This window comes from Podarcis cretensis (genome assembly GCF_951804945.1).
Source record: "Podarcis cretensis genome assembly, chromosome: Z".
NCBI lineage: Eukaryota > Metazoa > Chordata > Lepidosauria > Squamata > Lacertidae > Podarcis > Podarcis cretensis.
The window spans coordinates 27,691,926-27,706,163 of record NC_137184.1 but is presented as its reverse complement, the minus strand read 5'-3'; the positions used below and the strand labels follow the sequence as shown (position 1 = coordinate 27,706,163).

At 42.2% G+C, this 14,238-nt stretch overlaps 1 protein-coding gene and 1 long non-coding RNA gene across 11 annotated transcripts in view; one reads left to right on the top strand and one right to left on the bottom strand.

Moving 5' to 3' along the window:
- The window catches only part of LOC307207744, a 962,945-nt gene that overhangs the window by 270,114 nt on the left and 678,593 nt on the right, over window positions 1–14,238 (top strand). The gene's annotated exons all lie outside the window — the stretch shown is intronic.
- TENM1 (teneurin transmembrane protein 1) overlaps window positions 1–14,238 on the bottom strand; it is a 399,682-nt gene that overhangs the window by 250,044 nt on the left and 135,400 nt on the right. For all 10 annotated transcript variants that reach the window (XM_079961576.1, XM_079961584.1, XM_079961581.1 and 7 more), the window contains exon 3: window positions 9,782–10,042. In XM_079961576.1, coding sequence (XP_079817702.1) covers window positions 9,782–10,042 — 261 coding nt within the window. The remainder of the gene's footprint in view (window positions 1–9,781; window positions 10,043–14,238) is intronic.

Here is a 14,238-nt window from a genome sequence, read left to right as displayed (position 1 = left end):
TTTGAAGGAAAATGTAATGAAAATGATATATAGATGGTACATGACCCCAGTTAAACTTGCCAAAATATACCATTTGTCTGATAACAAATGCTGGAAATGTAAAGGAAATGAAGGAACATTCTTTCACCTCTGGTGGACGTGCCCTAGAGTGAAGGCCTTCTGGGAAATGATATATAATGAGTTGAAAAAGGTATTTAAGTATACTTTTCCCAAGAAACCAGAGGCCTTCCTCCTGGGTATTGTCGGCCAGAGGGTGATAAAGAAGGACAGAACTTTTTTCCTGTATGCAACAACGGCAGCAAGGATACTCATCGCTAAGCATTGGAAAACCCAAGATCTACCCACACTGGAAGAATGGCAGATGCAACTGATAGACTATATGGAATTGGCTGAGATGACCGGCAGAATCCGAGACCTGGGAGAGGAGAGAGCTGAAGAAGATTGGAAGAAATTTAAGATTTATTTACAAAAATGCTGTAATTTGGTTGAATGTTAAGGAGGATGCTAGATCATAAATAATTGAGCACCACCAAATTAGGCGGAATTAGGACGATAAGTGAGATTGAGGAAAATATAAACCTTTTGGAGAATTATTAAATTATATTCAAATGAATGGGATACAAGAATCTAAACAAGATGATAAATTACTGGCAAAATTTACAATGATGTAAGTGGGAGCGGGAGACGCGAGGGAGTCCAAAGAAGTTATGAAACTATGTTATGATATATGTTATATTGTTTATTATTTCTGTATTTGTATTTAAAAATCTTTATATATATATATATATATATATATATATATATATATATATATATAAATGAAATGGGTCAGTGCTTCCAGCTGTTAACCAGAAGGTTGGTAGTTCGAGCCCAACTAGGGACAGTTAGAGGAAGGATTCCTTCATTGCCAGGGACTGAACTAGAAGACCCTCAAGGTCCCTTCCAATTCTATGATTCTGTGATGAAATGATTTTGCCATGGACTGAAAACATTTTAGAAGACCCCATGAGGTGCAACATGTGCTTCTCAGAGAGGATATACTTTGACATAAATCCTAATTCCTACCATCACACCCTTTTCTTACTATATTTGTGCATAACAGTACTTGGATTCCTTTCTGCAACAATATATTACACCTCTGTCTAGGCTTTGTTATCTGGATTAGGTATGTTGAGGATGTAATGGTTTTTTGTTTTGTTTTTAACTGACTTCAAGTTTTATGTTTTCATAACTTTCAGAGCCAGAAAAAATAATGATTCAGGTTTAATTTCTTTCCCATTTTGCATCATTCCCCCCCCCCCTCAAACTAGAGACACCTTTCTTTCTTTCTTTCTTTCTTTCTTTCTTTCTTTCTTTCTTTCTTTCTTTCTTTCTTTCTTTCTTTCTTTCAAAAAGAGGAAGGGAAAATATGTGTGGAAGGGGGAAGAGAATATGTTTGCACTCCCGTTGCTGAAGGCAAAGATTAGTTGGCTGATGGAAAAGAAAAATTCCTTCATTTCCTTTAGCTCAAGACATTGTTGTGGTGAGATCTTCTGTAAAATATTTAACACTGCCAACACTTTGTTCTATAAAGAGTTGCTTCAGTAGCTGTAGAACAAAATGCCCAGAAGAGTCGTGGCTGTTTGCAAAGACCTGAGATAAATAAATATATAAATAAAGGGCTGTAGCCCGGCGATGAAAATGTTCCATAATTCATTGGTGATATTCAGCGTTAGCATTTCCACAGGAGGAGAATCTTTTCTCTTCCCAAATTCTGTCCATGAAATGGAGCAGAATGTATTCTAAAAGCAGGATTTGAAACAAGGACATCCCCACCAACCCCCGGCTCCATCTCCCACTGGTGATCCTGCTGAAAGAAGGCAGCTTGTTGGTCCACCACATATTTCTGTATAGCCAGAGTCAGCGGCAGTCGGTCTGTTCCTCCAAGCTGCTCTGCTGGCAAAGGCTGCAGCCCTAGTTATGCAAACAGAAGCCCCGCTGATACAAATTCAACTTAAGGACATGCAACATGGCACGCAACGGCAGCCTAGACTCCTGAATCAAGGCTCCAATTACCCCCTGATGTGCACCAGAGGCTCTCGATGATCACTGTTTTCTCCGCCACTGCAATTTTTGGTGGGCAGGGGGGGGGGGGAGGGAGACTCTGCATGCTCAGGAAGAATGCCAAGGCATCACAGAACACCAAATGCTGACTCGCCTCTAATCTCTCATGCAGCTGCTCTCTCTCTCTCTTGCTCTTTCTGTGCTGTCACTAAAAATACTGTCTCTAGATGAACTGTCCACTATAGCTGCAAGAATTAATGCTGTGAGGGAGAGAAAAAGAACATGTTTATATGAGCTCTTATTTACTCTCACAGTTTTCCATATTCTATACTGTTGTTCTGATCATTTTGGCCCTCCTACCTCCCATCTTCCAACTAAGGATGTTGGACAATTCTGATGAAAATAGGAAAGGGAGCAGAAATTGCAGGTGTTCACTCATTCATTCCACATCCAGAAAAGAAATCAATCCAGATCGGTATTCGCTTTTGTGTTTGTTGTTGCTTTCAGTCCACAAACAATACCTTTACTTTCCCTCCATGTGCGTTGCATTCCCCCCATTATGTCCCTGCCCCACATTTGTAGTGCATTTCCTTGGGATGAAACAATGTAATGACAATTTAACTTATGTAATATACATAATTAATTAAACAAGTCACCTAATTTTGCCACAATGGACAACAAGATGAATAATGCAGTTTTTGATGGAAGGTAAACTGCAGTGGAACAGAACCAGTGCTGCAGGCGACATATATAAGCTGTTATGGAAAACAATGCTTTTATACCTCCATACTTCCTACAACCAGTTCTGCTCTCTGCCTCATCAGTTCCATGCACTGCTTCAACCACAACTAAAACCTCCTTTGTTCAGAACTTCATTTCTTTCTTTCTTTCTTTCTTTCTTTCTTTCTTTCTTTCTTTCTTTCTTTCTTTCTTTCTTTTGTGTAGACCAGGGAAAAAACAGATGAACAGGCAGCAAAGAGTGCTTGAAGAAGGGAAACTTCAGTGACATTCTGGCTCTCCACTGCTCACTTAGAATCACACAGTTATAGAGTTGAGACACCTAGTCTAACAAAATACAGCCTCCTTGGCAGATTGCTGGCTGTCCAGCTTCTCCTTAAATACCTCCAGTGAAAAGCAGCCCATCAACTCCTGAGGCATCCTCTTCCACTGTCAAACTACCTCTACAAACTTTCTCCTATTCTTTAGGGCTCCTCACAACAACTTGTTTATTCAGCATTCATCCTGATTTGCTTACACAAAGCTTATGTGGTGGTTAGACTATGGACACATCTGGAACATACACTTTAAGTATGTTAGAATAGCACTTTAAATGTACGGTCTGGATGTGACTATAGTCACATAAGTTTTGTGCAAACAAATTTAGTAGTATAGGGCTGTAGCGTACTGCCCTATAGCTGCAGGTTTCAGGGCAGTTCACAACATAAAATCACAATATTATCAATGCTGAAAGTAGGAGTTGTTTGACAGTAGAACAGGCTGTCTAGCATCTCTCTCTCTGTCTCTGTCTCTCTCTCTGTGTGTGTATAAGACCCTATTCATAGACACTATTGGTAATAGGCAAGGGGCAAAGCACGGATGTGCCTACTGACACAGCCACATCCCTACATCTCCATTACTGTTCCTGTGGCCACCCACTGCTATGTTGGGGGCTGACGGTCATGCAAGAGAAACCCTGCTCTTTCTGAGCAAGCTAAAGATCCTAGAAGGTCAGAATTTTGCTTTGTGTAGGGAGCATACTCAAATAGAGCAAGCATCCTGCTGCAGACATTCAGCCCCCAACATTGCAGGGGGTGCGGGAAACAGCAGTAACAGCGACAGAGATGTGTTGGGCACATCCGCACCCTCTCCTTCAAATGAAGGTAATCCCATCTGAGAGAGGGGGAGAGCAAACAAATAGGGCATGTGTGTGCTTCAAATGCATTTCTTTACACTGGAACATTTGCCAAATACACTTAGAAACTGTGTTATGCATAAGGGAAGAAATAGTTTAGGAATGAAAACCATGTAAGCATGTGTTGCAAAAACAGATATGCTTTCCTTCCTATTGTTGAGTGCTGGCACTAACTCAATCTTGCCTCCTTGCAACACTACTCTCTCACACATCCCCACCCCCGATTTCTATAATTCAGCTAGCATTGGCATCCTGGAGCTTTACTGCTGAAGGGGTTTTTGCTCACACATTATATAGCAACTGTTTATGTCTTAGAACAGAGCTATTTATAGTAAAGCTGGATCAGGCAACTATTTCCAGAGAAACTGGTCATTATTAGCAGGGTGGGGTTTTTTGTTTTTTTAACCCACATACTTTGTTCTGCCTTGGGACCAACTGGAGTCAACTTGTGCACAAATATGACATGGTTCAGTTCACACACTGCTAAATCCTCCCCATGTACAGCAGTCCCCTGGCCACAACCATATGGAGGTAGTAGTGCATGAGCAAAGGGAGACCCACAACTTCCCAGAGGTGAATGTGCATGAGAACAGGACACAAAGAAGTACCAAACCAAGTTTGAGGTGCTTTTACTGATGTACAAAGCCCTGTTCAGCTTGGGACCAGGATACCTAAAAGATCCTCTCACCCCTTTGCATGCATAACTGGTTACTGAGCTCTGCCAGGAGAGGGCCTCCTGCAATCAGCATCTCATCAGGTGGTCTGTTTCATACACTGTAGATATTTGCCCTTTTGTGCAGTGGTACTTAACCTATGAAACTCTCTCCTGTTACTTATCAGACGGGTGCTGACTTTATTTGTGTTCTGCTGAATATTTCCCTTTATCAGAGAGCCTTTCATATGGGAACTTCAATTCAGTTTGCTTATGTTTACTTAACACACAATCTATTATGTTTACTTAATAGATTGTGTTTATTGTTTATGGTTGTTGCTTTCTAATTGTTACAGTTGTCATATGTTAAATTACATACCTGCTTTTATTGCTGATGGTTGGTTTTTTATTTTATTGTGAAACTGTTCTGAGTGGTTTTATAGGAGGTAACCCATACATTCTCGAAGCTACAAACATGAGCCTTACCAAACTGCGGGAGGCAGTGGAAGACAGGAGTGCCTGGCGTGCTCTGGTCCATGGGGTCACGAAGAGTTGGACACGACTAAACGACTAAACAACAACAACAACCCATACATGGGGAGAAATGGATTAATTTAAAAGTACACACCTCTCCACATTCCAGCAAATCACTGCCAGGAATCTGCTTGGTCATAGGAACATAGTTCCTTGGGCCATCTAGCTCAGCAATGCATACACTGACTGACAACAGCCCTCAGGGGCTTCAGGCAGGGGTCATTCCCAGATGTACCCGGAGACACCAGAAATTGAATATTGCACCTTCTGCATACAAAGCAGATGCTCTTTTGCTGAGCTACTGACCTTTCCCTTGTTCATACCTAATTGTCAGCTCATTCTTTTCTTCATTTCCTCCATGCAGCTCTAACCATGGAATTACTCCACGTGGAAGATTTTAGCTAGAACTGCAGGCACGTGACACTTAACAATGATCCACCCTATTTGTGGTTAGAGATGTTTGGAGGGACCATCTCATCAAATGATTCGAGGGGTAGGAGAAATTATCCCCAAGGGGTTGGAGGCTTGACACTATCAGTAGCACAGCTTCCATCTCTCTCTCCGCCCCTCCCATCCCTTCCCTGCCTTAGTTCCTGCTTTGCTGCAGGTGCTGCAAAGGTCAAGATTAGCATCTGTTTTGGCAGCTTGGCCACCATTCTGCATCTTCCACAATTCCCCAGACTCAGATTTGTTCCAGGGCATAATGGAGGGGAAATGGCAGCTACCATACACATGTATACGTATATACACAAACACAGTGGGGGGAAATCAGGATAGTGGACTTTTTTTTCTAGAGGAGCGGAGGAAAAATATTACTTTCACCAGAAAAAAGTATCACCTGATAAATTTTTGCTCAGTTCTAATTCTAGAATGTACCATGAGTTGTCATTAACAATGAAAACAGGAATTTTAAACAGGTGTCTTGGACTATGTGACAATTGCCCTTAATCCAGACTACAGCCCTGAAACAAGGGAATATCTGCATCATGATGCACCTCCAGAAATGAGGTGGAATAGGAACAAAGAAGAAAGCTGTCTTATTACAGGTTGGAGTGTTTCTCGATCTTGTGCAAACTCATGCAGTCGGTGTCCAAGGTCTTAAGCAAATATCAGCTGGTACCTGACCGTTCTCCACATTTCCGTATCAGCTTGAGATTTTTTTTTTAAAAAAAGCATTCTCAAGAAAATTAGCCAGCATTTCTCCTAGTACACACATCTTTGTAAGAATTTTCCCCGATATAATGTATCTGTAGATGCTATATTAACCAATATATGTATTTTATGCATACTTTACCCTGTTATTTGCTGTTTTTTTGCACAGAAAACTGGGCTGAGTAAAATTCAGAGAAGTGTGACATTTCAAAGGATAGCTGAGTTTTGGTTTGCTTTTCAGGAAGTATGATTTAGCTTGATTTACAGTGGTGCCTCGCAAGACGAAATTAATTCGTTCCGCGAGTTTTTTCGTCTTGCGATTTTTTCGTCTTGTGAAGCACGGACTTTGGAAAAGCTTCAAAAATCACCAAAGTCTTCAAAAACCTCAAAAAAGGCTACAACACCGCGTGCTATGAGTTGCTCCTCGAAGTGAATGCACTGTTTTAAGAAAAAGGAAACAAACTTGCAAGACAAAGGAAACAAACTTGCAAGACGTTTTCGTCTTGCGAAGCAAGCCCATAGGGAAATCCGTCTTGCGAAGCAACTCAAAAAAACGAAAAACTCTTTCGTTTTGCGAGTTTTTCGTCTTTCAAGGCATTCATCTTGTGAGGTACCACTGTACCTATAAATGCAAACTGAACTGAATTTCTTCTCCATCTGTGACACCCTCCCAATCCATGGCAACAGCCTTAGACCTTGGACACAGACTTTGAGAAATCAGCACCAGACGTCCCTTGACTGTCTTAGTAAGGAGCCATTGGGGAACCTTCTTCTGTACAGAACTGCAGATATGACAAAAGGATGCAAACTGCACAAAGATGAGTTGGAATGTCACAGAATGTATAAACTGCCATCCAGGAGTTATTCTACAACCCTGCAATTATCTGGGATGTCTACATAAACTGTTCCTTGCATCCCCCAGTACCTGCATTTGAAGATCTGAGGTACATGCAACTCTTATGAGCTTCCATAGAAAGGGGTGGGTCATTCTTTTGTTGCTGTTGCTTATTAAATTTATATCCCACCCTTTTCCCCCAAAGGAGCCCAGGGCAGCAAACAACAAGCATAAATAAAATAAAAATAATTCCAGTATATATGCACACAGGGAAACATCTCAACGTGCTGAAAGAGGAAGGTTTTCAGTAGGTGCTGAGAAGATATAAGAGATGACACCTGTCTAATATTCAAGGGGAGGGAATTCCAAGGAGTAGGTGTTAGTTGCTAATAACGGACAAGACATCTTGTCTGAAGAATATTGATGATGCAGGCACAAAAACATGGGATATCACTCAAAATGCCCTGTCATGAATTGTGAATATGATGTGAGCATTGAAGATGGGTTGGGTGCTTGCCCCATGATAAAAGGAGTATCAAGGGTAAGTGATTTGCGATTTTCCCAATCATATAGACTTCCAAATGCACTAGTGAGCTGGGATGCCTGTGGGACATTGACACGAAAAACATACAAGGACAACTGTGGGACAGATTTAAAATTATGCTACTGACTTCACATCTGACCCGAGTTCTCCAACTGTCAAAATGTATAAGTAGAACTGTGGAAAGCAAAGACATCACAAGGGCTGATTACATTTAGCTGTACCATCTCCTGTGCTCAGATGTTATTTGAGTCAACACTCCAAAGTTAGTTAGTATGTTGAGTTTTCCCTTTCGATATTTTATTCATCAGTGTGTGAGTATGCGATTTCCATCTATCCCTCTATCTTAATGGGTAAGCTGAACAGATGCAAATGATATTATGCCAATACAATCATATTAACTGACTACTTCAGAAACACGTTACAGTTATTTTCCCAAGCTCAGTTCAAAGAAAATAAAACAATTCAATAAAAGTGTTTGATATTACAATTAAAGCCCTGAATAACTTAGGCCCAGGATATTTAGAAGACCATCAGTTGGATATATTATCCTTATTTTTCAGCCTCTACAGCATGGGTAGGCAAACTAAGGCCTGGGGGGTGGGGGCAGATCCAGCCCAATCGCCTTCTCAATCCAGCCCACAGACAGTCCGGGAATCAGCATGTTTTTACATGAGTAGAACCTATCTTTTTATTTAAAATGCATCTCTGGGTTATTTGTGAGGCCTACCTGGTGTTTTTACATGAGTAGAATGTGTGCTTTTATTTAAAATGCATCTCTGGTTTATTTGTGGGGCATAGGAATTCGTTCATTATTATTTTTCAAAATATAGTCTGGCCCCCCACAAGGTCTAAGGAACAGTGGACCAGCCCCCTGCTGAAAAAGTTTGCTGACCCCTGCTCTACAGCCACAGCAAGTGCTGCAACCTTCCAACAGTTTGACTTTACCCCCAAAGGCACACTCCTTCATTGTTTTCCAAGATGGACGGCTGCCAACAACAATATTTGATATCTATCCCACCCTTCCTCCTGAATGAGCCCAGGATATCACAAGGATCTGTGTCAACCTGGGCACCTTCCTTCCAGTTGGTGATGCCTGTCTTCAAATGAAATAAATAATAAAACATAGCTGCTCCACCATCAGCCGATGATGGAAGTTTCCGCAGGCTTTTAGTCTGTTTGAATAAGCAGCGTCTGGGGGCAGGGGCAGGGATGAACCCCCGCCTTTGCACTCAGAAGGTCCCAGGTTCAATCCCAGGCATCTCCAAATAATCAAAAGTAGTTTCCGATATGAAATACCTTCCTCAGTCTACAGTCCTGGAGAGCCACTGCCAGACAGTATATACATATATTGTTTGTTTATTAATACAAAATTTGTATACCACCCTTCATCCGAAGATCACAGGGCGGTTAACAACATAAAACTACAAGATGAGAACACGAAATACAAAATAATCACAACAACAACAAACCAATAACCCCTTCCCACAAAGACTCTTTATTAAAATTATTATTCATTTATTATTATAGGATGCTCATGTATTGAGCTCAGTATTGTCTACACTGATGGGCAGCAGCTCTCCAGGATTTCAGAAAGGAAATCTTTTCAAGTCCCTCCTGGAGAGTCTGTGGATTGAATCTTGGACCTTCTGTGTGCAAGGCAGATGCTCTAGCTTTTAGGTACTGAGTGAGGCAAGTAAAAGTCTGTCCTGGAATAAGGCACCTTTCTCCAATGTCTTTGTTTGAATTTGTTGTTACTGTTTTATATTTAACGCTGCTTTCCCCCTTTCAGTGGCTCTTACTATATTGTTCCTCAGCTTGCCCTTTGGATTTCTTTTTAACGAGAGTAGAAATTATCTGATAAATAATGAAGTAAATTTTCACAGTGTATGAAAATTTGATTATTATTATTATTTACAAAACCACCATGGATGCTCACGAAAGCATACATACCCAAGTGTATACATTTTCTACATTTTGTTTACCCGACTGCTGTCTCATTGGTAGTTCTGTTTAAGTACAAACTGGCATGGCTGAACCTCTTTCTCTTTCATACATGCACACCCACATTGAAATAAATCTATGCCTGTTTTTAATAGTTTGCTTCATTACCGTTCTCCCCATCAGACTTCCTTTCGTGGTCAGTATCGGTGAGGGATAGCGCTGAGTTTGCGCGGCTCGATAAACACGAACTGTGCTCCGATTTCATTCCGGACATCCACATCCTCAAGGCCTGATCTGGTGAGGCTCCTCCTTCTGTCTCGGTATCGGCATCAGAACCCATCTCTATCGGATAGCCACACTGGGAGACAGCATGCATGTCTGGCTGGTAGCCAGTGCACAAGATATGTGGAGTATCATGAAATTCCATCTCTGCAAAAACAAACACACACCAAAGAAACAGATTTAATAATACATTTACAGACACACACACAAAGAGAGAGAGAGAGGGATCATTCAGCCTTTGCCTATTTTCCAAAAGATTCACTCATAGCATCTTCCATGGCTCCAGCTTTTTTTCTTTTTTAAAGTGTTATGGCCTGTCATTCCCTTGTCCCTTCTTCCAGCCCCAGAACTTCCTCCAGAGCTAATTGTGCATATTCTGCCAGCTGGGTCCAAGGAACAAGGGCTGCAGGCAGCTCACTCAAGCTCACCCACTTCCAGGCATGTTCCTGTTGACAGCAGCCTGCTGGCAGGATCAGATCTATTTGTTGTAGCAGGAGCTATAGGGTGACTCGAGCCCAGGAAGTCTGATGAATGCTAATTTCACAACACATTTCAAAAATAGGCAGAATGTGGCCATCTATTGATATTTTAATTTTGCAGGTGGCATATGTGACACTGTAAATATATTTGGAGACAAGGCTTTTGCTGATACAGAGCAAAACTGTTGTGGGTGAGCTGGAAAAAAAAGGATACTTCCTTTCCCTTCAAACGCTTTGCATTGCCTTCACAGAGTATTTCCTTAAATATGCATGCTTTTGTAGTGCTCCAATTCCCACAGGATGTATTTTCTTTGAAGCTCTTATAGTGCCATAAATGGTGGTTTTTAGCTTTGCACATCTAACCTTGTTACCTACAATACTGCATATTCCCTGGAGGAGATAAAACTCAAAGTGGATTTATGATATTCTTAGGCTCTCTTCAAAACACACATAAAGCCAGCAGGTTGGGAACCATTTTCATGTGATGGAAAGCCACAGTGCAGATGCGTGCAGATGAACAGCATGGCTACATAAGCTGGGACATCTGAACATGCATTGCAAGGATAGGGAACCTCAGGCTCTAGGGATGAATGCAGCCTTACAGGCCTCTATATCTTTCTCCAGGCTCTCCCAAGTCTTTCGCCAGCCACACACCTCACCAGCTCTGCTCCACAATGTCTATGTCTAGCTGGAAAGAGTCTTTAAACGGTGACAATGCTCCTTTGTGGTCTGGGTGAAGGGGTATGTGTGTGCCTAAATATGCATGTGAGTACCCTCCAACATTCTTCAGATGAAAATAGGGACATTCTATTCTACATCAGTGTGCCCTCTACGCCCCTTATATATGCACATTGCCAATAGAATACCAGGCTGAGCTGCCCCAATGGCTGTTACTAAGAGGAGTGTGTAACAATACCATACCAGCAAACATCTTGGTTATACGTGGGAGCGTATCTGGTTAAAAATCAGACCGCCTTGGGCATCAGAGGAGGCACACATGCTGAATGTTTACGGGGAACACTTCCATACCAGCAATGTAGTCTCTATGGTCGGCGGTTAATGACCACACAAGCGGGGGGCCCTTAGGCCACTCCTACCACTACCAGTACCGTAGTTGGATACATTAAAAGGTACTGTCTGGCAGAGCTGAGGAGTGCAGCAGCAACAGATGGTGCACCACCTCTTCCCATGAGTCCTGCTATGCCACCATGAAAGGTAGGGCCTCCTCCTCCTTCCCCGTCTCCACCCTTTGCTGCTCCCTTTCCCCACTCACAGAATTTGAAACTCTGACACAAGGAAAAGCCTTGGCAGCTTAAAGGTTTTCATGATGCTCTTTGCATTTTGGGGGCAGTTGGAGACTACGCAAGTGTGAAGAAATCTGGATTTTCAGTGGCTGTAATGTCTACTATACAATGGTAAGAGTTGCATCTATTATAATCTGGCCCTACCTACAATTTAGGGTTGGTAAAGGTAAAGGTACCCCTGACCGTTAGGTCCAGTTGCGGACAACTCTGGGGTTGAAGCGCTCATCTTGTTTTACTGGCCGAGGGAGTCGGAGTTTGTCCGCAAACAGCTTCTGGGTCATATGGCCAGAATGACTAAGCCGCTTCTGGCGAACCAGAGCAGCGCACGGAAATGCTGTTTACCTTCCCGCCGGAGCGATACCTATTTATCTACTTGCACTTGATGTGCTTTCAAACTGCTAGGTGGGCAGGAGAGGGACCGAACAATGGTTGGTAGCATGTCTCAATTCCAGTCTTCTCAATTTCTCATTTTTCCTATTTTAAATTCAGTTCTCAATGTTTCCACATCAGCTTGTGAATTATTATTATTATTATTATTATTATTATTATTATTATTATTACAGTTGTAACTTGGTTCTCAAATTTAATCCGTTCCAGGAGTTGGACTCCCGAAACAGTTCAAAAACCAAGGCACGGCTTCCGATTGGCTGCAAAAGCCTCCTGCAAGCCAGCTGGAAGCCACAGAAGCCACGTTGGACGTTCAGCTTCCAAAAATGGTTTGCAAACCAGAACACTCACTTCTGGGTTTGCAATGTTCAGGAGCCGATTTTTTGACAACTAAGGCGTTCGACTGTACTATTATTATTATTATTATATCATTCATCATCATAAAAACTCATTAGCATTTTAATGCGAATTGCAACTTTGTTTCTTTCAGCTTTGGTTACTATGAACATTATTGTAAAGCAAGTCCCCTGTATGAGCACCTTCCCCTAACATGCATTTTTATTGATGATGATGATGATGATGATGATGATACCCCACCCATCTGACTCAGCTACCCCAGCCACTATAGGCAATTTCCAACAAAATATAAAAACACAATGAAATGTCAGACATTAAAAGCTGCCTTCAGATTTCTTTGGAAAATCATATACCGTATTTTTTGCTCTATAAGTCTCACTTTTTCCCTCCTAAAAAGTAAGGGGAAATGTGTGTGAGTCTTATGGAGTGAATGCAGGCTGCGCAGCTATCCCAGAAGCCAGAACAGCAAGAGGGATCGCTGCTTTCACTGCACAGCGATCCCTCTTGCTGTTCTGGCTTCTGAGATTCAGAATATTTTTTTTTCTTGTTTTCCTCCTCCAAAAACTAGGTGTGTCTTGTGGTCTGGTGCGTCTTATACAGCAAAAAATATGATAGTTGTTTATCTCTTTGTTTACCTTCGTAAACATTCTTTTAATAGAGAACTGCATCACAAAATCTGGAGATGTGTGAATTTTGAAGGGTGACTATGTATCGGTTCTCATACTGTTTCAGAAAGTGCGAGTTTCATAGATTCAGCTTTAAATGCTAACTGAATTTAATCTTTCCCTCATCCCTATCTACCACTCACAGGTGTCCCCTGGAAGACTGCCCACAAGGGAATGTGGAGTTTAGATGGAAGGAGGTTCCCTACCTCCAGGGGAATGTAGTAACTAATTAAGTGTGTGTGTGTGATTCTGAGAGAAAGAGAGAGAGAGAGAGAGACTTCCCTTGACAACAAAATGGTGCAATGACTACCCACTTCTAGCAATGGAGGCTGGTCCACCAGGGTGAAGCTCCCACCTGTCCACCTGTCTTACCAACCAACCCAGCAGGCCGAACTGCCTGTTATCTTCCTCGTCCTTCATCTTAGTGTTGCCTTAGCAGTTAGGAGGATGGGAACAAAGCTGGAATTATTGGGCTCTGCTTGGCATTGGTTCCGGCTCCACCTATGGCTGACCTCTCTGCCTTCAGCCCTCCTTGTCTCAGTGAGCACCAGCTGCCGCTGCTTCCTCATAGTAGTGCTCCTCTCCAAAGGTCCAGGTGCCCATCATCGCCCTCTTCTAACAAACCATTCCACGCCCTCTCCCCAAGTTCTCAATCTTTTTTCTTTTCTTTTCCAACAGATTCTCAGCATTTCATATCCACTGAGGATGCCAACACCTCCTTTCTGATTTCTCAGTGGCCCTCATGGGTTTTATTGCTATTTTTGTAGGGATTGGAACTCTGGTCTCCCAGTTCCTAGCCCAATGCTCTAACCACTACACCAGACTGCCTCCCAATCCCTGACCCTGAAGGGAGAAAAAAGCAGTAGTGCTCCTAGATTGTAGTAACTATAGTGGTAGGATTTAAAAGCTCCCCCTTAATCAACAACTTTCCTGATTACTAAATGAATAAATTTGGGATGAAACCCTCTAATATGAAGCAAAACTAACCAACGAAGACACACACACACCCAGCCCCACAAAAAAGCACTACCGCAGAGCAACAAGAAGGTCTCCTTTAATCCCAACAATTGGCTGATGGCAGCTAGAAATGTTTGCTCTCAAATTCCACAGCTACATCCCTGGAGATGAGTGCAGGGCTTCCAGCCATGTGG